The sequence below is a fragment of the Phasianus colchicus genome, chromosome 39, assembly GCF_987193195.1.
Source record: "Phasianus colchicus chromosome 39, bPhaCol1.hap1.1, whole genome shotgun sequence".
NCBI classification, from domain to species: domain Eukaryota; kingdom Metazoa; phylum Chordata; class Aves; order Galliformes; family Phasianidae; genus Phasianus; species Phasianus colchicus.
In genome coordinates, this window is record NC_143474.1 from 1,869,209 (window position 1) to 1,894,823 (window position 25,615).

At 50.9% G+C, this 25,615-nt stretch overlaps 1 protein-coding gene across 1 annotated transcript; it reads left to right on the forward strand.

Moving 5' to 3' along the window:
• The first annotated feature begins 50 nt into the window (after window positions 1–50).
• On the forward strand, window positions 51–24,886 carry PABPN1 (poly(A) binding protein nuclear 1). The gene is made up of 7 exons (XM_090130096.1): window positions 51–567; window positions 3,297–3,411; window positions 5,956–6,023; window positions 7,588–7,694; window positions 22,313–22,400; window positions 23,706–23,860; window positions 24,760–24,886. Exons 1-7 carry the CDS (start codon window positions 88–90, stop codon window positions 24,797–24,799), a joined length of 1,053 nt encoding a protein of 350 aa, XP_089986222.1. The 5' UTR covers window positions 51–87; the 3' UTR covers window positions 24,800–24,886.
• The last annotated feature ends 729 nt before the right edge of the window (window positions 24,887–25,615 follow it).

A 25,615-nucleotide genomic window follows, 5' to 3' on the forward strand; every position in this document is an offset into this window, starting at 1 on the left:
CCCCACACACCCTCCTTCCGCCCTAAACCCCGCCCCTTCCTCCTCTCTCCACCAATCCCCTCATTCCTCCCCTCGCCGACGGTGCCGATGGCGGCGGCGCTGCGCGCTCCGAGCGGTGCCCAAACGGCGGCGGCGGCGGCGGCGGCGGTTTCGGCGGCAACAGCGGCGGGGGCATCGGCCGGACCCGAAGCGGGAAACCTTGGGCCGGGCCCTTATGGCAACGGCTTAGGGTCGGCCGAAGGGGAAGAAGGGAACGGGAACGAAACGGGAGGCGGGAATCGGGGGAAGGGAGGAGGGAGGGCGGGTGGTGGAGGAGGAGGAGGAGGAGGAGGAGGAGGAGGGGGGGTGGGAATCGGGTTGGGGGGAAGCGGAGGCGGCGCCGCCGCCGTCGCCGCCGCCGCCGCCGTCGGGGTCGGGTCGGGATCGGGGACGTCGCAAGCGCCGCCGCCGTCTGGGCCTTCGGTGTCGTCGTCGTCGGGCGGAACGGGGCCCGAAGGAAGCGAGGAGTTGGAGGAGGAAGGGGGGCTCGGGGAAGGAGACGGAGGAGACGCCGCCATCGAGGATCCGGTAAGAGGATGAAAGGAAGGGGGGGGGGGGGGGGAAGACGGAAAGTGGGAAGGCGGGGGGTGGGGGGGGAACGGAAGTGAGGGAGGGATGGGAGGCGGAAGGGGCGGGGCTTGAGGGATGGGGTCAGGTGGTGGGGTGGCGGGAAACGAGGGGCGGTCACGTGATGGGGATGGAAGCGGTCGGGGGCGGCTCTCTTGGGGGCATTTCCGGTCTGTGTTGGGCACTTCCGGTCTTGGAGGCTTTTCGTGGGGGGGTTGCGGGGGGCATCTTTTGGATCACGTGGGGTTGGCTGCGTTTTTTTTTGCCGCCACTTTGGGGCGGAACCGGAAGTGTAAGGAAGGAGGGGAGGCGGAAGGGGCGGGGCTTGAGGGATGGAGTCAGGTGGTGGGGTGGCGGGAAACGAGGGGTGGTCACGTGGTGGGCATGGAAAGGGTCGGGGGCGGCTCTCTTGGGGGCATTTCCGGTCTGTGTTGGGCACTTCCGGTCTTGGAGGCTTTTCGTGGGGGGGTTGCGGGGGGCATCTTTTGGATCACGTGGGGTTGGCTGCGTTTTTTTTTTGCCGCCACTTTGGGGCGGAACCGGAAGTGTAAGGAAGGAGGGGAGGCGGAAGGGGCGGGGCTTGAGGGATGGGGTCAGGTGGTGGGGTGGCGGGAAACGAGGTGTGGTCACGTGGTGGGCATGGAAAGGGTCGGGGGCGGCTCTCTTGGGGGCATTTCCGGTCTGTGTAAGGCACTTCCGGTCTTGGAGGCTTGCGGGGGGTGGGGGGTTCTTCTGGGTCCAGAAGGGGATGGAAGGGGTTCGGGGCACTTCCGGTCTGTGTAAGGCACTTCCGGTCTTGGAGGCTTGCGGGGGGGGGTCTTTTGGGTCACGTGGTGTTGGGTTTTTTTTTGCCGCCACTTTGGGGCGGAACCGGAACTGTAGGGAAGGAGTGGAGGTGGAAGGGGCGGGGCTTGAGGGATGGTGTCACGTGGAGGGGTGGCGGGAAACGAGGGGCGCTCACGTGGTGGGGACGGAAGGGGTCGGGGCACTTCCGGTGTGTGTAAGGTACTTCCGGTCTTGGAGGCTTGGGTTCTTTCCGAGTCACGTGGGTTTGGGTTTTTTTCTTATTTTTGCCGCCACTGCGGCGCGGAACCGGAAGTGCGGGTAGGGATGGGGAGGGTCACGTGGTGCGGAGGCGGGAAACGAGGATTGGTCACGTGATGGGAAAGGAGGGGGGGTGGACTTTCGGGGAGGGGGAGCTTCTTTGGGGGCATTTCCGGTCCGTGTAAGGCACTTCCGGTCTTGGAGGCTTTAAGAGGGGGGGGGGTCTTTTTGGGTCACGTGGGTTTGGTTGTTTTATTTTTTGCCGCCACTTTGGAGCGGAAGCGGAAGTGAGGGAAGGGATGGGAGGCGGAAGGGGCGGGGCTTGAGGGATGGGGTCACGTGGTGGAGTGGCGGGAAGCGAGGGGTGGTCAAGTGATGGGGAAATAAAGGTTGGTGGTTTTCCTGGGGCCATTTCCGGTCTATGTGGGGCACTTCCGGTCTTGGAGGCTTTTCGGGGGGGGGGGTTCTTGGGTCACGTGGGTTTGCTTTTGTTTTGCCAGGACCAGAAGTGGGATGTGATGGGAAGCGGAAGGGGCGGGGCTTGTTGGCGGTCACGTGGAAGGGGTGGTGGGAAACGAGTGCTGGTCACGTGATGGCGGTGGGGGGTCAGCGAAGGGGGGGGATTTCGGGTCCTTTTGTGGCACTTTGTGGGTCTCACTAGGGGGCACTTCCGGTTTTGGGGGGGCACTTCCGGTTCTGCTCCTTTTTGGGCCCTTTTTGTGTCATTTAGGGGCACTTTTTGAGGCACTTCCGGTCTTTTTTCGTTCTATTTCCGGTCATTCTGGGGGGGCATTTTGCGGTTTTTTGAGGAATATTTTGGGACTTTTTGTGGCGCTTTGTGGGTCTCCTTGGGGGCACTTCCGGTTTGGGGGGTCACTTCCGGTTCCGCTCATTTTGCCCCCTTTTTGGGGCAATTTGTGTCAGTTTTGGACAAATTTGGGGGCACTTCCGGTCTTTTCTTGCTCCATTTCCTGTCATTTTGGGGTCATTTTGGGTATTTTTGGGTCATTTTGGGGTTTTTGAGGGATTTTTTTGCCTTTTTGTGGCGCTTTGTGGGTCTCCATGGGGCACTTCCGGTTTTGGGGGGGCACTTCCGGTCTCCATCATCTTGGGTCTTTTGGGGTCAATTTTTGGGGCTTTTTGGGGTCATTTTGGGGCTTTTTGGGGTCAATTTTTGGGGGTTCTTGTGGGTCCTCCTTGAGGTCTTTCTTTGGGATCTTTTTGGGGTCATTTTGGGTCTTTTTGGCGTTAATTTTTGGGGTCTTTTGGGTCATTTTTGGGTCCTGCTTGGGATCTTTTTTGGGGTCCCTTTTTGGGGTCATTTTGGTCCTTTTTGGGGTCATTTTGGGTCTTTTTGGTGTCAATTTTTGGGGTCTTTGTTTGGAATCTTTTTGGGGTCATTTTGGGTCTTTTTGGGGTCAATTTTTGGGGTCATTCGGGTCATTTTTGGGTCCTGTTTGGCTTCTTTTTTGGGATTTCCTTTGTTTCTCATTGGCGTCAACTTTTGGGGTCATTTGTGTCCATTTTGGGGCCGAATTTCGCCTCGTTTTGGGGCCGTTTCGGCTCCTTTTCAACAGGAAAGTGGGATTTTACCAAAAATTGCTTTTTTTTCCCCAAAATTTGCTCCCCCCCCCCTCGTTTTTAAGGAACTGGAGGCCATCAAGGCTCGCGTCCGAGAGATGGAGGAGGAGGCAGAGAAACTCAAAGAGCTCCAAAACGAAGTGGAGAAACAGATGAACATGAGCCCCCCCCCGGGCAATGGTGGGTCATTTTTGGGGTCATTTTGGGGGATTTTGGGTCATTTTGGGGCGTGGGAAAATTGGGGGGTCGATTTTGGGGGGATTTGGGGTCAAATTTGGGGGATTTGGGGTCAATTTTGGGGTTATTTTGGGGGTAAAGCGAAGTAGGAAAAGAGATGAACGTGAGCCCCAATTCTGGGGGATTTTGGGGTCATTTTAGGGGATTTTGGGTCATTTTGGGGGATTTTGGGTCTTTTTGGGGTGTGGGAAAATCGGGGGGTCGATTTTGGGGGATTTGGGGTCAAATTTGGGGGATTTGGGGTCAATTTTGGGGTCATTTTGGGGTTAAAACGAAGTGGAGAAGGAGATGAACGTGAGCCCCAAGCCTGGGGGATTTTGGGGTCATTTTATGGGATTTTGGGTCATTTTGTGGGATTTTGGGTCATTTTGTGGGATTTTGGGTCTTTTTGGGGCATGGGAAAATCGGGGGGTCGATTTTGGGGGATTTGGGGTCAAATTTGGGGGATTTGGGGTCAATTTGGGGGTCATTTTGGGGTTAAAACGAAGTGGAGAAGGAGATGAACGTGAGCCCCAAGCCTGGGGGATTTTGGGGTCATTTTGTGGGATTTTGGGGTCATTTTGTGGGATTTTGGGTCTTTTTGGGGTGTGGGAAAATCGGGGGCTCAATTTTGGTGGGATTTGGGGTCATTTTGGGGTCCCATTTTTGGGTTCCCATTGGTGCCACGTTTTGGGGTCGCTTTGGGGTTTTATTTGGGGTCATTTTGTGGGATTTGGGGTCATTCTGGGGGGATTTTGGGTCATTTTGGGGGGATTTGGGGTCATTCTGGGGTCCCATTTTGGAGTCGTTGCTGCCACATTTTGGGGTCATTTTGGGGGATTCGGGGTCATTTTGGGGTCCCATTTTGGGTTCCCAGTGGTGCCACGTTTTGGGGTCGCTTTGGGGTTTTATTTGGGGTCACATTGGGGGTCATTTTGGGGGGATTTCGGGTCATTTTGGGGTGGCATTTGGGGTCCCACTGGTGCCACATTTTGGGGTCATTTTGGTGGGATCTGGGGTCATTTTGGTGGTATTTGGGGTCATTTTGGGGTCCCATTTTTGGGTCCCATTGGTGCCACATTTTGGGGTCGCATTGGGGTTTTATTTGGGGTCCCACTGGTGCCACATTTGGGGTTCATTTGGGTGGGATTTTGGGTTCATTTTGGTGGGATTTGGGGTCATTTTGGTGGGATTTGGGGTCATTTTGGGGTCCCATTTTGGGGTCCCATTGGTGCCACGTTTTGGGGTCGCTTTGGGGTTTTATTTGGGGTGACTTTTGGGGTCAAAATGGGGGTCATTTTGGTGGGATTTGGGGTCATTTTGGTGGGATTTGGGGTCATTTTGGGGTCCCCTTTTGGGATCCCATTGGTGCCACATTTTGGGGTCGCTTTGGGGTTTCATTTGGGGTCATTTTGGGGTGACTTTGGGGGTCAAAATGGGGGTCATTTTGGTGGGATTTGGGGTCATTTTGGGGGGATTTGGGGTCATTTTTGGGTCCCATTTTGGGATCCCATTGGTGCCACGTTTTGGGGTCGCTTTGGGGGAACGTGGGGTCATTTTGGGGTGGCATTTAGGGTCACATTGGCAGCCACATTTTGGGGTCCCATTTTAAGTCCTATTGGTGCCACATTTTGGGGTCATTTTGGTGGGATTTGGGGTCATTTTGGGGTCCCATTTTGGGTCCCATTGGTGCCACGTTTTGGGGTCGCTTTGGGGTTTTATTTGGGGTCATTTTGGGGTGACTTTTGGGGTTTTCTTTGGGGTCCCACTGGTGCCACATTTGGGGTCATTTTGGTGGGATTTGGGGTCATTTTGCTGGGATTTGGGGTCATTTTGGGGTCCCATTTTGGGTCCCATTGGTGCCACGTTTTGGGGTCATTTTGGGGTTTTATTTGGGGTCATTTGGGGTGAGTTTTGGGGTCATTTTGGGGGGATTTGGGGTCATTTTGGGGTCCCATTCTGGGGTCCCATTTTGGAGTCGTTGCTGCCACATTTTGGGGTCATTTTGGGGGATTCGGGGTCATTTTGGGGTCCCATTTTGGCTTCCCATTGGTGCCACATCTTGGGGTCGCTTTGGGGTTTTATTTGGGATCACATTGGGGGTCATTTTGGGGGGATTTCGGGTCATTTTGGGGTGGTGTTTGGGGTCCCATTGGTGCCACATTTTGGGTTCATTTTGGTGGGATTTGGGGTCATTTTAGGGGGATTTGGGGTCATTTTGGGGTCCCATTTTGGGATCCCATTGGTGCCACATTTTGGGGTCGCTTTGGGGTTTTATTTGGGGTCATTTTGGGGTGACTTTTGGGGTCAAAATGGGGTTCATTTGGGTGGGATTTGGGGCCATTTTGGTGGGATTTGGCGCCATTTTGGTGGGATTTGGGGCCATTTTGGTGGGATTTGGGGTCATTTTGGGGTCCCATTTTTGGGTCCCATTGGTGCCACGTTTTGGGGTCGCTTTGGGGTTTCATTTGGGGTGACTTTGGGGTGACTTTTGGGGTGTCCCCACAGCCGGCCCCGTCATCATGTCGCTGGAGGAGAAGATGGAGGCCGACGCTCGCTCCATTTACGTCGGCAACGTATGGGGGGGGGGGTCGTTTTTGGGGTCTGGGGGCTCTTTTGGGGTTTGGTTTGGGGTCTGGGGTCTCGTTTGGGGTCTCGCTTGGGGTGTCTTTTGGGGTTTCTGGGGCTCTTTTGGGGTCGTTTTTTGGGGTCTGGGGGCTCTTTTGGGGGCTCTTTTGGGGTCTGGGGTTCTCGTTTGGGGTCTCTTTTGGGGTCTGGGGTCTCTTGGGGTCTCGTTTGGGGTCTGGGGTCTCATTTGTGATTTCGTTTGGGGTCTGGGGGCTTTTTTGGGGTCTCGTTTGGGGTCTGGGGGTCCGTTTTGGGGTTTCTTTGGGGTTCACTTTTGGGGTCTGGGGTCTCTTTTGAGGTCTCTTTTGGGGTCTCGTTTGGGGTCTCTTTTGGTGTCTGGGGTCTCTTTTGGGGTCTGGGGTCTCTTTTGGGGTCTCATTTGGGGTCTGGGGTTCTCGTTTGGGGTCTCATTTGGGGTCTGGGGTCTCTTTTGGGGTCTGGGGTCTCTTGGGGTCTCATTTGGGGTCTGGGGTCTCTTTTGGGGTGTCTTTTGGGGTCTGGGGGTCTGTTTTGGGGTCTCGTTTGGGGTCTGGGGTCTCATTTGGGGTCTCGTTTGGGGTCTCGTTTGGGGTCTGGGGTCACTTTTGGGGTCTGGGGTTCTCGTTTGGGGTCTCGTTTGGGGTCTGGGGTCTCTTTTGGGGTCTCATTTGGGGTCTCTTTTGGGGTCTGGAGTCTCATTTGTGATTTCATTTGGGGTTTGGGGTCTCTTTTGGGGGCTCTTTTGGGGTCTGGGGTCTCTTGGGGTCTCATTTGGGGTCTCATTTGAGGTCTCATCCTATGGGGCACAGGGCTCTTCTATGGGGCAGGGAGTCCCAGCTATGGGGTGGGGGTCTCCTATGGGGCAGAGGGTCCCTGCTATGGGGCGGGGGTCTTTTCTATGGGGCAGGGGGTCCCAGCTATGGGGCAGGGGTCCCATCTATGGGGCAGGGGGTCTCCTATGGGACACAGGGGTCACAGCTATGGGGTGGGGGTCTTCTATGGGGCACAGGGGTCCCATCTATGGGGTGGGGGTCTTCTATGGGGCAGGGGGTCCCCGCTATGGGGCAGGGGTCTTTTCTATGGGGCAGGGGTCCTATCTATGGGGTGGGGGTCTCCTATGGGGCAGGGGGTCCCATCTATGGGGTGGGGGTCTCCTATGGGGCCCAAAGGGTCTCGTATGGGGCAGGGGGTCCCAGCTATGGGGTGGGGGGTCTCCTATGGGGCAGAGGGTCCCCGCTATGGGGCAGGGAGTCCCAGCTATGGGGTGGGGGTCTCCTATGGGGCCCAAAGGGTCTCCTATGGGGCAGGGGGTCCCAGCTATGGGGTGGGGGTCTTTTCTATTGGGCAGGGGGCCTCCTATGGGGTACTGGGGCTTTTCTATGGGGCAGAGGGTCCCCGCTATGGGGCAGGGGGTCCCAGCTATGGGGTGGGGGTCTCCTATGGGGCAGGGGGTCTCCGCTATGGGGCAGGGGGTCTTTTCTATGGGGCGGGGGTGTTTTCTATGGGGTGACTTTGCCCCCGTTCCCCCCAAAGGTGGATTATGGGGCGACGGCGGAGGAACTGGAGGCGCATTTCCACGGCTGCGGCTCCGTCAACAGGGTCACCATCCTGTGTGACAAGTACAGCGGGCACCCAAAAGGGTCTGTGCCCCTAAATGGCCCCCAAATCCTATAAAATGACCCCGAAATCCTACAGAATGGCCCCGAAATCCTATAGAATGGCCCCAAAATCCTACAGAATGGCCCCAAAATACCCCAAAATGGCCCCAAAATGACCCAAAATGGCCCCAAAATGGACCTAAAATGGACCTAAAATGGCCCAAAATGACCCCAAAATCCTACAAAATGAGCCCAAAATGACCCCAAAATCCTACAGAATGGCCCCAAAATCCTACAGAATGGCCCCAAAATGACCCAAAATGGCCCCAAAATGGACCCAAAATGGACCTAAATGGACCTAAAATGGCCCCAAATGAGCCCAGAAATCCTCCATCCTGTGTGACAAGTACAGCGGGCACCCAAAAGGGTCTGTGCCCCTAAATGGCCCCCAAATCCTACAAAATGACCCCGAAATCCTACAAGATGACCCCGAAATCCTATAGAATGGCCCCAAAATCCTACAGAATGGCCCCAAAATCCTACAGAATGGCACCAAAATACCCCAAAATGGCCCCAAAATGACCCAAAATGGCCTCAAATTGGCCCCAAAATGGACCTAAAATGGCCCAAAATGATCCCAAAATCCTACAAAATGGCCCCAAAATCCTACAAAATGACCCCAAAATGACCCCAAAATCCCACAAAATGACCCCGAAATCCTACAGAATGGCCCCAAAATCCCACAGAATGGCCCCAAAATGGCCCCAAATGGCCCCAAAATGGACCTAAAATGGACCCAAAATGGACCTAAAATGGCCCAAAATGGACCTAAAATGAACTTAAAATGGCCCAAAATGACCCCAAAATCCCACAAAATGACCCCAAAATCCTACAAAATGACCCCAAAATGACCCCAAAATCCCACAAAATGACCCCAAAATCCTACAAAAAGGCACCAAAATCCTACAGAATGGCCCCAAAATGGACCTAAAATGGCCCAAAAACGGACCTAAAATGGCCCAAAATGGCCCCAAAATGGACCTAAAATGGCCCAAAATGACCCCAAAATCCTACAAAATGACCCCAAAATCCTACAAAATGGCCCCAAAATCCTACAGAATGGCCCCAGAATACCCCAAAATGGCCCCAAAATGACCCAAAATGGCCGAAAATGAGCCCAGAAATCCTCCATCCTGTGTGACAAGTACAGCGGGCACCCAAAAGGGTCTGTGCCCCTAAATGGCCCCCAAATCCTACAGAATGACCCCGAAATCCTACAAAATGACCCCGAAATCCTATAGAATGACCCCAAAATCCTACAGAATGGCCCCCAAATCCTACAAAATGGCCCCAAAATGGACCTAAAATGGGCCCAAAATGGCCCCAAAATGGACCTGAAATGGACCTAAAATGGCACAAAATGACCCCGAAATCCTACAAAATGACCCCGAAATGACCCCAAAATCCCACAAAATGACCCCAAAATCCTATAAAATGGCCCCAAAATGACCCAAAATGGCCTCAAATGGCCCCAGAAATCCTCCATCCTGTGTGACAAGTACAGCGGGCACCCAAAAGGGTCTGTGCCCCTAAATGGCCCCGAAATCCTACAAAATGACTCGAAATCCTATAGAATGGCCCCAAAATCCTACAGAATGGCCCTAAAATACCCCAAAATGGCCCCAAAATGACCCAAAATGGCCTCAAATTGGCCCCAAAATGGCCCCAAAATGGACCTGAAATGGACCTAAAATGGCCCAAAATGATCCCAAAATCCTACAAAATGACCCCAAAATCCTACAAAATGACCCCAAAATCCCACAAAATGACCCCAAAACCCTACAAAAAGGCACCAAAATCCTACAGAATGGCACCAAAATGCCCCAAAATGACCCCAAAATGACCGAAAAAGACCCCAAAACGGCCCCAAAATGACCCACAATGGCCCCAAAATGGACCTAAAATGGTCCAAAATGACCCAAAATCCCACAAAATGACCCCAAAATCCTACAAGATGACCCCAAAATCCTACAAAATGGCCCCGAAATCCTACAAAATGGCCCCAAAATGACCCAAAATGGCCGAAAATGAGCCCAGAAATCCTCCATCCTGTGTGACAAGTACAGCGGGCACCCAAAAGGGTCTGTGCCCCTAAATGGCCCCCAAATCCTACAAGATGACCCCGAAATGACCCCAAAATCCTACAAAATGACCCCAAAATCCTATAAAATGACCCCAAAATGACCCAAAATGGCCCCAAAATGGACCTAAAATGACCCAAAAAAGCACCAAAATGGACCTAAAATGGACCTAAAATGGCACAAAATGACCCCAAAATCCCACAAAATGACCCCAAAATCCTACAAAACGACCCCAAAATGCTACAAAATGACACCAAAACCCTACAAAATGACCCCAAAATGACCCCAAAATCCCACAAAATGACCCCAAAATCCTACAAAATGGCCCCAAAATCCTACAAAATGGCCCCAAAATGACCCAAAATGGCCCCAAATGAGCCCAGAAATCCTCCATCCTGTGTGACAAGTACAGCGGGCACCCAAAAGGGTCTGTGCCCCAAAATGGCCCCGAAATCCTACAAAATGACCCCGAAATCCTACAAAATGACCCCGAAATCCTACAAGATGACCCCAAAATCCTACAAAATGGCCCCAAAATGACCCAAAATGGCCCCAAATGAGCCCAGAAATCCTCCATCCTGTGTGACAAGTACAGCGGGCACCCAAAAGGGTCTGTGCCCCTAAATGGCCCCGAAATCCTTCAAAATGACCCCGAAATCCTATAGAATGGCCCCAAAATCCTACAGAATGGCCCCAAAATACCCCAAAATGGCCCCAAAATGACCCAAAATGGCCTCAAATTGGCCCCAAAATGGCCCCAAAATGGACCTGAAATGGACCTAAAATGGCCCAAAATGATCCCAAAATCCTACAAAATGACCCCAAAATCCTACAAAATGACCCCAAAATCCCACAAAATGACCCCAAAACCCTACAAAAAGGCACCAAAATCCTACAGAATGGCACCAAAATGCCCCAAAATGACCCCAAAATGACCGAAAAAGACCCCAAAACGGCCCCAAAATGACCCACAATGGCTCCAAAATGGACCTAAAATGGTCCAAAATGACCCAAAATCCCACAAAATGACCCCAAAATCCTACAAGATGACCCCAAAATCCTACAAAATGGCCCCGAAATCCTACAAAATGGCCCCAAAATGACCCAAAATGGCCGAAAATGAGCCCAGAAATCCTCCATCCTGTGTGACAAGTACAGCGGGCACCCAAAAGGGTCTGTGCCCCTAAATGGCCCCCAAATCCTACAAGATGACCCCGAAATGACCCCAAAATCCTACAAAATGACCCCAAAATCCTATAAAATGACCCCAAAATGACCCAAAATGGCCCCAAAATGGACCTAAAATGACCCAAAAAAGCACCAAAATGGACCTAAAATGGACCTAAAATGGCCCAAAATGATCCCAAAATCCTACAAAATGACCCCAAAATCCTACAAAACGACCCCAAAATGCTACAAAAGAGCACCAAAATCCTACAAAATGGCCCCAAAATCCTAAAGAATGGCCCCAAAATGACCCAAAATGGCCCCAAAATGGACCTAAAATGGACCTAAAATGGCCCCAAAATACCACAAAATGACCCCAAAATGACCCCAAAATCCTACAAAATGGCCCCAAAATCCTACAAAATGACCCCAAAATCCTACAAAATGACCCCAAAATCCTACAAAATGGCCCCAAAATGACCCAAAATGGCCCAAAATGAGCCCAGAAATCCTCCATCCTGTGTGACAAGTACAGCGGGCACCCAAAAGGGTCTGTGCCCCTAAATGGCCCCCAAATCCTACTGAATGACCCCGAAATCCTATAGAATGGCCCCAAAATCCTACAGAATGGCCCCAAAATACCCCAAAATGGCCCCAAAATGACCCAAAATGGCCTCAAATTGGCCCCAAAATGGCCCCAAAATGGACCTGAAATGGACCTAAAATGGCCCAAAATGATCCCAAAATCCTACAAAATGACACCAAAACCCTACAAAATGACCCCAAAATGACCCCAAAATCCCACAAAATGACCCCAAAATCCTACAAAATGACCCCAAAATCCTACAAAATGGCCCCAAAATGACCCAAAATGGCCCCAAATGAGCCCAGAAATCCTCCATCCTGTGTGACAAGTACAGCGGGCACCCAAAAGGGTCTGTGCCCCTAAATGGCCCCGAAATCCTTCAAAATGACCCCGAAATCCTATAGAATGGCCCCAAAATCCTACAGAATGGCCCCAAAATACCCCAAAATGGCCCCAAAATGACCCAAAATGGCCTCAAATTGGCCCCAAAATGGCCCCAAAATGGACCTGAAATGGACCTAAAATGGCCCAAAATGATCCCAAAATCCTACAAAATGACCCCAAAATCCTACAAAATGACCCCAAAATCCCACAAAATGACCCCAAAACCCTACAAAAAGGCACCAAAATCCTACAGAATGGCACCAAAATGCCCCAAAATGACCCCAAAATGACCGAAAAAGACCCCAAAACGGCCCCAAAATGACCCACAATGGCTCCAAAATGGACCTAAAATGGTCCAAAATGACCCAAAATCCCACAAAATGACCCCAAAATCCTACAAGATGACCCCAAAATCCTACAAAATGGCCCCGAAATCCTACAAAATGGCCCCAAAATGACCCAAAATGGCCGAAAATGAGCCCAGAAATCCTCCATCCTGTGTGACAAGTACAGCGGGCACCCAAAAGGGTCTGTGCCCCTAAATGGCCCCCAAATCCTACTGAATGACCCCGAAATCCTACAGAATGGCCCCAAAATCCTACAGAATGGCCCCAAAATACCCCAAAATGGCCCCAAAATGACCCAAAATGGCCTCAAATTGGCCCCAAAATGGCCCCAAAATGGACCTGAAATGGACCTAAAATGGCCCAAAATGATCCCAAAATCCTACAAAATGACACCAAAACCCTACAGAATGACCCCAAAATGACCCCAAAATCCCACAAAATGACCCCAAAATCCTACAAAATGGCCCCAAAATCCTACAAAATGGCCCCAAAATGACCCAAAATGGCCCCAAATGAGCCCAGAAATCCTCCATCCTGTGTGACAAGTACAGCGGGCACCCAAAGGGGTCTGTGCCCCAAAATGGCCCCGAAACCCTACAAAATGACCCCGAAATCCTACAAGATGACCCCAAAATCCTACAAAATGGCCCCAAAATGACCCAAAATGGCCCCAAATGAGCCCAGAAATCCTCCATCCTGTGTGACAAGTACAGCGGGCACCCAAAAGGGTCTGTGCCCCTAAATGGCCCCCAAATCCTACAGAATGACCCCAAAATCCTACAGAATGACCCCGAAATCCTATAGAATGGCCCCGAAATCCTACAGAATGGCACCAAAATACCCCAAAATGGCCTCAAATTGGCCCCAAAATGGACCTAAAATGGCCCAAAATGACCCCAAAATCCCACAAGGTGACCCCAAAATCCTACAAAATGAGCCCAAAATGACCCCAAAATCCTACAAAATGAGCCCAAAATGACCCCAAAATCCTACAAAATGGCCCCAAAATCCTACAGAATGGCCCCAAAATGACCCAAAATGGCCCCAAAATGGACCCAAAATGGCCCCGAAATGGACCTAAAATGGCCGAAAATGAGCCCAGAAATCCTCCATCCTGTGTGACAAGTACAGCGGGCACCCAAAAGGGTCTGTGCCCTAAAATGGCCCCCAAATCCTACTAAATGACCCCGAAATCCTACAAGATGGCCCCAAAATCCTACAAAATGACCCCAAAATCCTACAAAATGGCCCCAAAATGGCCTCAAATTGGCCCCAAAATGGCCCCAAAATGGACCTGAAATGGACCTAAAATGGCACAAAATGACACCAAAATCCTACAAAATGACCTCAAAATCCTACAAAGTGACCCCAAAATCCTACAAAAGAGCCCCAAAATCCTTCAAAATGGCCCCAAAATCCTAAAGAATGGCCCCCAAATCCTACAAAATGGCCCCAAAATGGACCTAAAATGGGCCCAAAATGGCCCCAAAATGGACCTGAAATGGACCTAAAATGGCACAAAATGACCCCAAAATCCTACAAAATGGCCCCAAAATCCTACAAAATGACCCCAAAATGACCCCAAAATCCCACAAAATGACCCCAAAATCCTACAAAAAGGCACCAAAATCCTACAGAATGGCCCCAAAATACCCCAAAATGAGCCCAGAAATCCTCCATCCTGTGTGACAAGTACAGCGGGCACCCAAAAGGGTCTGTGCCCCTAAATGGCCCCCAAATCCTACAGAATGACCCCGAAATCCTACAAAATGGCCCCAAAATGACCCAAAAAAGCACCAAAATGGACCTAAAATGGGCCCAAAATGGCCCCAAAATGGACCTGAAATGGACCTAAAATGGCACAAAATGACCCCAAAATCCTACAAAATGACCCCAAAATCCTACAAAATGACCCCAAAATCCTACAAGATAACCCCAAAATCCTACAAAATGGCCCCAAAATCCTACAAAATGGCCCCAAAATGGACCTAAAATGGGCCCAAAATGGCCCCAAAATGGACCTGAAATGGACCTAAAATGGCACAAAATGACCCCAAAATCCTACAAAATGGCCCCAAAATCCTACAAAATGACCCCAAAATGACCCCAAAATCCCACAAAATGACCCCAAAATCCTACAAAAAGGCACCAAAATCCTACAGAATGGCCCCAAAATACCCCAAAATGGCCCCAAAATGGACCTAAAATGGCCCAAAATGAGCCCAGAAATCCTCCATCCTGTGTGACAAGTACAGCGGGCACCCAAAAGGGTCTGTGCCCCTAAATGACCCCCAAATCCTACAGAATGACCCCGAAATCCTACAAAATGACCCCAAAATCCTACAAGATGGCCCCAAAATCCTACAGAATGGCACCAAAATACCCCAAAATGGCCTCAAATTGGCCCCAAAATGGACCTAAAATGGCCCAAAATGACCCCAAAATCCCACAAGATGACCCCAAAATCCTACAAAATGAGCCCAAAATGACCCCAAAATCCTACAAAATGGCCCCAAAATCCTACAGAATGGCCCCAAAATGACCCAAAATGGCCCCAAAATGGACCTAAAATGGCCCCGAAATGGACCTAAAATGGGCCCAAAATGGCCCCAAAATGGACCTAAAATGGACCTAAAATGGCCCAAAATGATCCCAAAATCCTACAAAATGACCTCAAAATCCTACAAAATGACCCCAAAATGACCCCAAAATCCCACAAAATGACCCCAAAATCCTACAAAAAGGCACCAAAATCCTACAAAATGACCCCAAAATCCCACAAATTGGCCCCAAAATGACCCAAAATGGCCCAAAATGAGCCCAGAAATCCTCCATCCTGTGTGACAAGTACAGCGGGCACCCAAAAGGGTCTGTGCCCCTAAATGGCCCCCAAATCCTACAGAATGACCCCAAAATGACCCCAAAATCCTACAAAATGACCCCGAAATCCTATAAAATGACCCCAAAATGGCCCCAAAATGGACCTAAAATGGCCCAAAATGGCCCCAAAATGGACCTAAAATGGACCAAAATGGGCCCAAAATGGACCTGAAATGGACCTAAAATGGCCCAAAATGATCCCAAAATCCTACAAAATGACCTCAAAATCCTACAAAATGATCCCAAAATCCTACAAAAGAGCCCCAAAATCCTACAAAATGGCCCCAAAATCCTAAAGAATGGCACCAAAATGACCCAAAATGGCCCCAAAATGGACCTAAAATGGACCTAAAATGGCCCCAAATGACCCCAAAATCCCACAAAATGACCCCAAAATCCTAAAAAATGGCCCCAAAATGACCCCAAAATCCCACAAAATGACCCCAAAATCCTACAAAATGACCCCAAAATCCTACAAAAAGGCACCAAAATCCTACAGAATGACCCCAAAATGGCCCCAAAATGGCCCAAAATGAGCCCAGAAATCCTCCATCCTGTGTGACAAGTACAGCGGGCACCCAAAAGGGTCTGTGCCCCTAAATGGCCCCGAAACCCTACAAAATGACCCCGAAATCCTACAAGATGACCCCGAAATCCTACAAGATGACCCCAAAATCCTACAAAATGGCCCAAAATGACCCCAAAATCCCAGAAAATGACCCCAAAATCCTACAAAATGACCCCAAAATGACCCCAAAATCCCACAAAATGACCCCAAAATCCTACAAAAAGGCACCAAAATCCTACAGAATGGCCCCAAAATACCCCAAAATGGCCCCAAAATGGCCCCAAAATGGCCCAAAATGAGCCCAGAAATCCTCCATCCTGTGTGACAAGTACAGCGGGCACCCAAAAGGGTCTGTGCCCCTAAATGGCCCCCAAATCCTACAGAATGACCCCAAAATCCTACAAAATGACCCCAAAATCCTACAAAATGGCCCCAGAATGGACCTAAATGGCCCTAAAATGGCCCAAAATGGCCCCAAAATGGACCTGAAATGGACCTAAAATGGCCCAAAATGACCCCAAAATCCTACAAAATGACCCCAAAATCCTACAAGATAACCCCAAAATTCTACAAAATGGCCCCAAAATCCTAAAGAATGGCCCCAAAATGACCCAAAATGGCCCCAAAATGGACCTAAAATGGCCCCGAAATGGACCTAAAATGGGCCCAAAATGGCCCCAAAATGGACCTAAAATGGACCTAAAATGGCCCAAAATGATCCCAAAATCCTACAAAATGACCCCAAAATGACCCCAAAATCCCACAAAATGACCCCAAAATCCTACAAAAAGGCACCAAAATCCTACAGAATGGCCCCAAAATCCCATAAAATGGCCCCAAAATGGACCTAAAATGGCCCAAAATGGCCCCAGAAATCCTCCATCCTGTGTGACAAGTACAGCGGGCACCCAAAAGGGTCTGTGCCCCTAAATGGCCCCCAAATCCTACTAAATGACCCCGAAATCCTATAGAATGGCCCCAAAATCCTACAGAATGGCCCCAAAATACCCCAAAATGGCCCCAAAATGACCCAAAATGGCCTCAAATTGGCCCCAAAATGGCCCCAAAATGGACCTGAAATGGACCTAAAATGGCCCAAAATGATCCCAAAATCCTACAAAATGACCCCAAAATCCTACAAAATGACCCCAAAATGACCCCAAAATCCCACAAAATGACCCCAAAATCCTACAAAAAGGCACCAAAATCCTACAGAATGGCACCAAAATGACCCAAAATGAGCCCAGAAATCCTCCATCCTGTGTGACAAGTACAGCGGGCACCCAAAAGGGTCTGTGCCCCTAAATGGCCCCCAAATCCTACTAAATGACCCCGAAATCCTACAGAATGGCCCCCAAATCCTACAAAATGACCCCGAAATCCTACAGAATGGCCCCAAAATGACCCAAAAAAGCACCAAAATGGACCTAAAATGGGCCCAAAATGGCCCCAAAATGGACCTGAAGTGGACCTAAAATGGCACAAAATGACCCCAAAATCCTACAAAATGACCCCAAAATCCTACAAAATGACCCCAAAATCCTACAAGATAACCCCAAAATCCTACAAAATGGCCCCAAAATGACCCAAAATGGCCCCAAAATGGACCTAAAATGGCCCCAAAATGGACCTAAAATGGCCCAAAATGACCCCAAAATCCCACAAAATGACCCCAAAATCCTACAAAATGAGCCCAAAATGACCCCAAAATCCCACAAAATGACCCCAAAATCCTACAAAATGGCCCCAAAATGACCCAAAATGACCCCAAAATGGACCTAAAATGGTCCAAAATGACCACAAAATCCCACAAAATGGCCCCAAAATCCTCCATCCTGTGTGACAAGTACAGCGGGCACCCAAAGGGGTCTGTGCCCCTAAATGGCCCCCAAATCCTACAGAATGACCCCGAAATCCTACAAGATGGCCCCAAAATCCTACAAAATGACCCCAAAATCCTACAAAATGGCCCCAAAATGGCCTCAAATTGGCCCCAAAATGGCCCCAAAATGGACCTGAAATGGACCTAAAATGGCACAAAATGACCCCAAAATCCTACAAAATGACCTCAAAATCCTACAAAGTGACCCCAAAATCCTACAAAAGAGCCCCAAAATCCTTCAAAATGGCCCCAAAATCCTAAAGAATGGCCCCCAAATCCTACAAAATGGCCCCAAAATGGACCTAAAATGGGCCCAAAATGGCCCCAAAATGGACCTAAAATGGACCTAAAATGGCCCAAAATGACCCCGAAATCCTACAAAATGACCCCAAAATGACCCCAAAATCCTACAAAATGGCCCCAAAATCCTACAGAATGGCCGCAAAATGACCCAAAATGGCCCAAAATGAGCCCAGAAATCCTCCATCCTGTGTGACAAGTACAGCGGGCACCCAAAAGGGTCTGTGCCCCTAAATGGCCCCCAAATCCTACAGAATGACCCCAAAATGACCCCAAAATCCTACAAAATGACCCCGAAATCCTATAAAATGACCCCAAAATGGCCCCAAAATGGACCTAAAATGGCCCAAAATGGCCCCAAAATGGACCTAAAATGGACCAAAATGGGCCCAAAATGGACCTGAAATGGACCTAAAATGGCCCAAAATGATCCCAAAATCCTACAAAATGACCTCAAAATCCTACAAAATGATCCCAAAATCCTACAAAAGAGCCCCAAAATCCTACAAAATGGCCCCAAAATCCTAAAGAATGGCACCAAAATGACCCAAAATGGCCCCAAAATGGACCTAAAATGGACCTAAAATGGCCCCAAATGACCCCAAAATCCCACAAAATGACCCCAAAATCCTAAAAAATGGCCCCAAAATGACCCCAAAATCCCACAAAATGACCCCAAAATCCTACAAAATGACCCCAAAATCCTACAAAAAGGCACCAAAATCCTACAGAATGACCCCAAAATGGCCCCAAAATGGCCCAAAATGAGCCCAGAAATCCTCCATCCTGTGTGACAAGTACAGCGGGCACCCAAAAGGGTCTGTGCCCCTAAATGGCCCCCAAATCCTACAGAATGACCCCAAAATCCTACAAAATGACCCCAAAATCCTACAAAATGGCCCCAGAATGGACCTAAATGGCCCTAAAATGGCCCAAAATGGCCCCGAAATGGACCTGAAATGGACCTAAAATGGCCCAAAATGACCCCAAAATCCTACAAAATGACCCCAAAATCCTACAAAATGACCCCAAAATCCTACAAGATAACCCCAAAATTCTACAAAATGGCCCCAAAATCCTAAAGAATGGCCCCAAAATGACCCAAAATGGCCCCAAAATGGACCTAAAATGGCCCCGAAATGGACCTAAAATGGGCCCAAAATGGCCCCAAAATGGACCTAAAATGGACCTAAAATGGCCCAAAATGATCCCAAAATCCTACAAAATGACCCCAAAATGACCCCAAAATCCCACAAAATGACCCCAAAATCCTACAAAAAGGCACCAAAATCCTACAGAATGGCCCCAAAATCCCATAAAATGGCCCCAAAATGGACCTAAAATGGCCCAAAATGGCCCCAGAAATCCTCCATCCTGTGTGACAAGTACAGCGGGCACCCAAAAGGGTCTGTGCCCCTAAATGGCCCCCAAATCCTACTAAATGACCCCGAAATCCTATAGAATGGCCCCAAAATCCTACAGAATGGCCCCAAAATACCCCAAAATGGCCCCAAAATGACCCAAAATGGCCTCAAATTGGCCCCAAAATGGCCCCAAAATGGACCTGAAATGGACCTAAAATGGCCCAAAATGATCCCAAAATCCTACAAAATGACCCCAAAATCCTACAAAATGACCCCAAAATGACCCCAAAATCCCACAAAATGACCCCAAAATCCTACAAAAAGGCACCAAAATCCTACAGAATGGCCCCAAAATGACCCAAAATGAGCCCAGAAATCCTCCATCCTGTGTGACAAGTACAGCGGGCACCCAAAAGGGTCTGTGCCCCTAAATGGCCCCCAAATCCTACTAAATGACCCCGAAATCCTACAGAATGGCCCCCAAATCCTACAAAATGACCCCGAAATCCTACAGAATGGCCCCAAAATGACCCAAAAAAGCACCAAAATGGACCTAAAATGGGCCCAAAATGGCCCCAAAATGGACCTGAAGTGGACCTAAAATGGCACAAAATGACCCCAAAATCCTACAAAATGACCCCAAAATCCTACAAAATGACCCCAAAATCCTACAAGATAACCCCAAAATCCTACAAAATGGCCCCAAAATGACCCAAAATGGCCCCAAAATGGACCTAAAATGGCCCCAAAATGGACCTAAAATGGCCCAAAATGACCCCAAAATCCCACAAAATGACCCCAAAATCCTACAAAATGAGCCCAAAATGACCCCAAAATCCCACAAAATGACCCCAAAATCCTACAAAATGGCCCCAAAATGACCCAAAATGACCCCAAAATGGACCTAAAATGGTCCAAAATGACCACAAAATCCCACAAAATGGCCCCAAAATCCTCCATCCTGTGTGACAAGTACAGCGGGCACCCAAAGGGGTCTGTGCCCCTAAATGGCCCCCAAATCCTACAGAATGACCCCGAAATCCTACAAGATGGCCCCAAAATCCTACAAAATGACCCCAAAATCCTACAAAATGGCCCCAAAATGGCCTCAAATTGGCCCCAAAATGGCCCCAAAATGGACCTGAAATGGACCTAAAATGGCACAAAATGACCCCAAAATCCTACAAAATGACCTCAAAATCCTACAAAGTGACCCCAAAATCCTACAAAAGAGCCCCAAAATCCTTCAAAATGGCCCCAAAATCCTAAAGAATGGCCCCCAAATCCTACAAAATGGCCCCAAAATGGACCTAAAATGGGCCCAAAATGGCCCCAAAATGGACCTAAAATGGACCTAAAATGGCCCAAAATGACCCCGAAATCCTACAAAATGACCCCAAAATGACCCCAAAATCCTACAAAATGGCCCCAAAATCCTACAGAATGGCCGCAAAATGACCCAAAATGGCCCAAAATGAGCCCAGAAATCCTCCATCCTGTGTGACAAGTACAGCGGGCACCCAAAAGGGTCTGTGCCCCTAAATGGCCCCCAAATCCTACAGAATGACCCCAAAATCCTACAAAATGACCCCAAAATCCTACAAAATGACCCCAAAATCCTATAAAATGGCCCCAAAATGACCCAAAATGGACCTAAAATGAACCCAGAAATTCTCCATCCTGTGTGACAAGTACAGCGGGCACCCAAAAGGGTCTGTGCCCCTAAATGGCCCCCAAATCCTACTGAATGACCCCGAAATCCTACAAAATGACCCCGAAATCCTACAAAATGACCCCAAAATCCTATAAAATGGCCCCAAAATGACCCAAAATGGACCTAAAATGAGCCCAGAAATCCTCCATCCTGTGTGACAAGTACAGCGGGCACCCAAAAGGGTCTGTGCCCCTAAATGGCCCCCAAATCCTACTAAATGACCCCGAAATCCTACAAGATGGCCTCGAAATCCTACAAGATGACCCCAGAATCCTACAAAATGGCCCCAGAATGGACCTAAATGGCCCTAAAATGGCCCAAAATGGCCCCAAAATGGACCTGAAATGGACCTAAAATGGCACAAAATGACCCCAAAATCCTACAAGATAACCCCAAAATCCTACAAAATGGCCCCAAAATCCTAAAGAATGGCCCCAAAATGACCCAAAATGGCCCCAAAATGGACCTAAAATGGCCCCAAAATGGCCTCAAATTGGCCCCAAAATGGCCCCAAAATGGACCTAAAATGGACCTAAAATGGACCTAAAATGGCCCAAAATGGACCTAAAATGGACTTAAAATGGCCCAAAATGACCCCAAAATCCCACAAAATGTCCCCAAAATCCCCAAAATGACCCCAAAATCCCCATTAATGACCCCAAAATGACCCCAAAATGCCCCCAAATCCCCCAAACTGACCCCAGAATTCCCCAAATTGACCCCAAAAAATCCCCCAAACTGTCCCCAAAATCCCCCAAACTGACCCCAAAATGACCCTAAAATCCCCCAAACCGACCCCAAAATGCCCTAAAATCCCCCAAACTGACCCAAAATCCCCCAAACTGACCCCAAAATCCCCCAAAATGACCCTTAAAATCCCCCAAATCAACCCCAAAATGCCCCCAAATCCCACAAAATGACCCCAAAAAATCCCCCAAAATGTCCCCAAAATCCCCCAAACTGACCCCAAAATGCCCCCAAATCCCCCAAACTGACCCCAAACTGACCCTAAAATCCCCCAAACTGACCCCAAAATCCCCCAAACCGACCCCAAAATGCCCCAAAATCCCCCAAACTGACCCCAAACTGACCCTAAAATCCCCCAAACTGACCCCAAAATGCCCCCAAATCCCCCGAACTGACCCCAAACTGACCCTAAAATCCCCCAAATCGACCTCAAAATCCCCCAAATTGACCCCAGATTCCCCCAAATCTACCCCAAAATCCCCCAAATCCCCCAAACTGACCCCAAACTGACCCTAAAATCCCCCAAATCGACCCCAAAATGCCCCCAAATCCCCCAAACTGACCCCAACCCCCCCCCCAGGTTCGCATACATCGAATTTTCGGAGAAGGAATCGGTGCGAACCTCCATGGCGCTCGACGAGTCCCTCTTCCGCGGCCGGCAGATCAAGGTGCGTCATGTCGCGATAGTGGGGGTGGGAGGCGCGTTGTGTCGCGATAGGGGGGCGTCGTGTTGCGATAGGGGGGCGTTATGTTGCTATGGGGGGCGTTATGTCGCGGTAGGGAAGCGTTGCGTTGTGATGGAGAGCGTTGTATCGAGACGGAAGACTTTATGTCGTAATAGGAGGCGCTGCGTCACGACGGGAGGCGTTGTGTCGTGATAGGGGGCGTTATGTCGCGATGGAGGCGGTGTCATGTCGCAATGGAAGGTGCTATGGCATGACAAGAGGCATTATGTTGCAATAAGGAAGCGTTGTGTCGCGATAGGGGGGCGTCGTGTTGCGATAGGGGGGCGTTATGTTGCGATAGGGGGGCGTTATGTCGCGGTAGGAAGCGTTGTGTTGTGATGGAGAGCGTTATATCGAGACGGAAGACGTTATGTCGTAATAGGAGGCGCTGCGTCACGACGGGAGGCGTTGTGTCGTGATAGGGGGCGTTATGTCGCGATGGAGGCGGTGTCATGTCGCAACGGAAGGTGCTATGGCATGACAAGAGGCATTATGTTGCAATAAGGAAGTGTTGTGTCGCGATAGGGGGGCGTCGTGTTGCGATAAGAGGGCGTTATGTTGCTATGGGGGGCGTTTTGTCGCGGTAGGGAAGCGTTGCGTTGTGATGGAGAGCGTTGTATCGAGACGGAAGACGTTATGTCGTAATAGGAGGCGCTGCGTCACGACGGGAGGCGTTGTGTCGTGATAGGGGGTGTTATGTCGCGATGGGGGGGTGTTGCGTCGCAACAGAAGGCGCTAGAGCATGACAAGAGGCATTATGTTGCAATAAGGAAGCGTTGTGTCACGATAGGGGGACGTTGTGTTGCGATACGGGGATGTGTCGCGATAGAATGTGCTATGTTGCAACCAGGGGACATTTTATCACCATGGGGGGGGGGGGTTATGTCGTGACAGAACATGCTGGATCACAATGGGTTGGGGGCATTATATTGTGATGGAGGAGTGCTATGTCACGTCGCTATGTCTATTGCGACGATGGGGAGCTCTATCGCGATGGGAGAGCTTCCTATCGCGACGGTCGGACCTCTATAACAGTGACTGGGAGCTCTATCGCGACAGGCGGGTGTCCTATCGCGACAGTCGGATCTCTATAGCAGCGACTGGGAGCTCTATCGCGACAGGCGGGCGTCCTATCGCGACAGTCGGACCTCTATAGCAGAGACGGGGAGCTCTATCACGATGGGAGAGCGTCCCATCGCGACGGTCGGACCTCTATCGCGACGACGGGGGCGTCGTGTCGTCCCGCAGGTGATCCCGAAGCGGACGAACCGCCCCGGAATCAGCACGACGGATCGGGGTTTCCCCCGTTCTCGTTACCGGGGTCGCGGCGGAGGCGGCGGTTACGGGGCGAGCCGAGCGCGATTCTACAGCGGCTACAGTCGGCCCCGGGGGAGGGCCTACAGGTAGGGGAGCTCTTCCGGTTGGTGACGGGTCCTCCGAGGTCGGAAGGAAGGGTGTCACGGTCCTCCGAAGGGGGTTTGGTGGTCTTCGGGTCCTCCAAGGAGCCCCAGAGTCCTCCAAGGGCGATTCTATGGCACTGGGTCCTCCAAGGAAGGAGTCTGACTGTACCTAAGTCCTCCAAGGACTCCCACAGTCCTCCGAAGGGGGTTTGGTGGTCCCTGGGTCCTCCAAGGGTGACCGGAGTGTTTCAAAATGGGGTTCTGTGGTAGCTGGGTCCTCCAAGAAGCTCCAGAGTCCTCCAAGGGCGATTCTATGGCACTGGGTCCTCCAAGGAAGGAGTCTGACTGTACCTAAGTCCTCCAAGCCCTCCCCAAGAGTCCTCCAAGGAGGATTCTATGGTTCCTAAGTCCTCCGAGGAAGGACTCCGACTGTCCAAAAGTCCTCCCAGCCCCCCCAAGAGTCCTCCAAGGAGGATTTTATGGTCCCTGAGTCCTCCAAGCCCCCGAGAGTCCTCCAAGAGGGTTCCTATGGTCCCTGAATCCTCCGAGGAAGGACTCCCACAGTCCGGAAGTCCTCCAAGCCCCCCAAGAGTCCTTCAAGGAGAATTCTATGGTTCCTAGGTCCTCCGAGGAAGGGCTCTGACTGTCCCAAAGTCCTCCAAGCCCCCCCCAAGAGTCCTCCAAGGGGGATTCTATGGTCCCTGAGTCCTCCAAGCCCCCGAGAGTCCTCCAAGGGGGTTCCTATGGTCCCTGAGTCCTCCGAGGAAGGACTCCGACTGTCCGGAAGTCCTCCAAGCCCCCCCCGAGAGTCCTCCAAAGGGGGTCCCGCCCATCCACGTGACCCCCTGTCCCCCCCCCTACCGCCCCCTCTACCCCCCAACCTCTTCCTTTCTCTCCCACAGGGGCCGAGCCAGAGCCACCTCCTGGTACTCCCCATACTGAAGGCCGTCAGCGCCCCACAAGTGTGGGGCAGAGAAAAGGGACGGGAGGTGGGGGAGGGGAGGAGGAGGAGGAGGAGGAGGAGGAGGAGGGGGCGGGGCCATCCCTTGACCCCGCCCCCCTCCCGCTCAAGCCCCGCCCCCTTCCCCGTGAGTCTCCTTTGTCTTTCAGGTGGCGGAGCCGCAGCCAATGGGACGACGCCGTTGGGGGCCGAGGGGCGGGGCCAAGCAATGAGGGGGCGGGGCAGAACAACAACAAGAAAAAAAAAATATGACTATTTGGGGGCGTGGCTTGTTGGGAGGGGGCGGGACTTCCGGTCCGGGGGTGTGGTCACAGGAAGTGGAGGAGGAGGAGGAGGAGGAGGAGGAGGAAGAGGAGGGGGAGGGGAAATAAAGGCCCCCGGGGGGAACCGGAAGTGTCGTGTGAGTCTTTATGTGGGGGGGGGTACGACCCGGCAAGACCCATAAGTGGGAGGGGGGGGGCCCATAAGTGTGGGGCGGGACCCATAAGTGTGGGGCAGGACCCATAAGTGTGGGGCGGGACCCATAAGTGTGGGGTGAGACCCATAAGTGTGGGGCGGGACCCATAAGTGGGGGGTGGGACCCATAAGTGTGGGGTGGGACCCATAAGTGGGGGGTGGGACCCATAAGCGTGGGGCTGGACCCATAAGTGTGGGGCTGGACCCATAAGTGGGGGCGGGGGACCCATAAGTGGGGGGTGAGACCCATAAGTGTGGGGCGGGACACGTAAGTGGGGGGGGGGACCCATAAGTGTGGGGCTGGACCCATAAGTGGGGGCAGGGGACCCATAAGTGGGGGG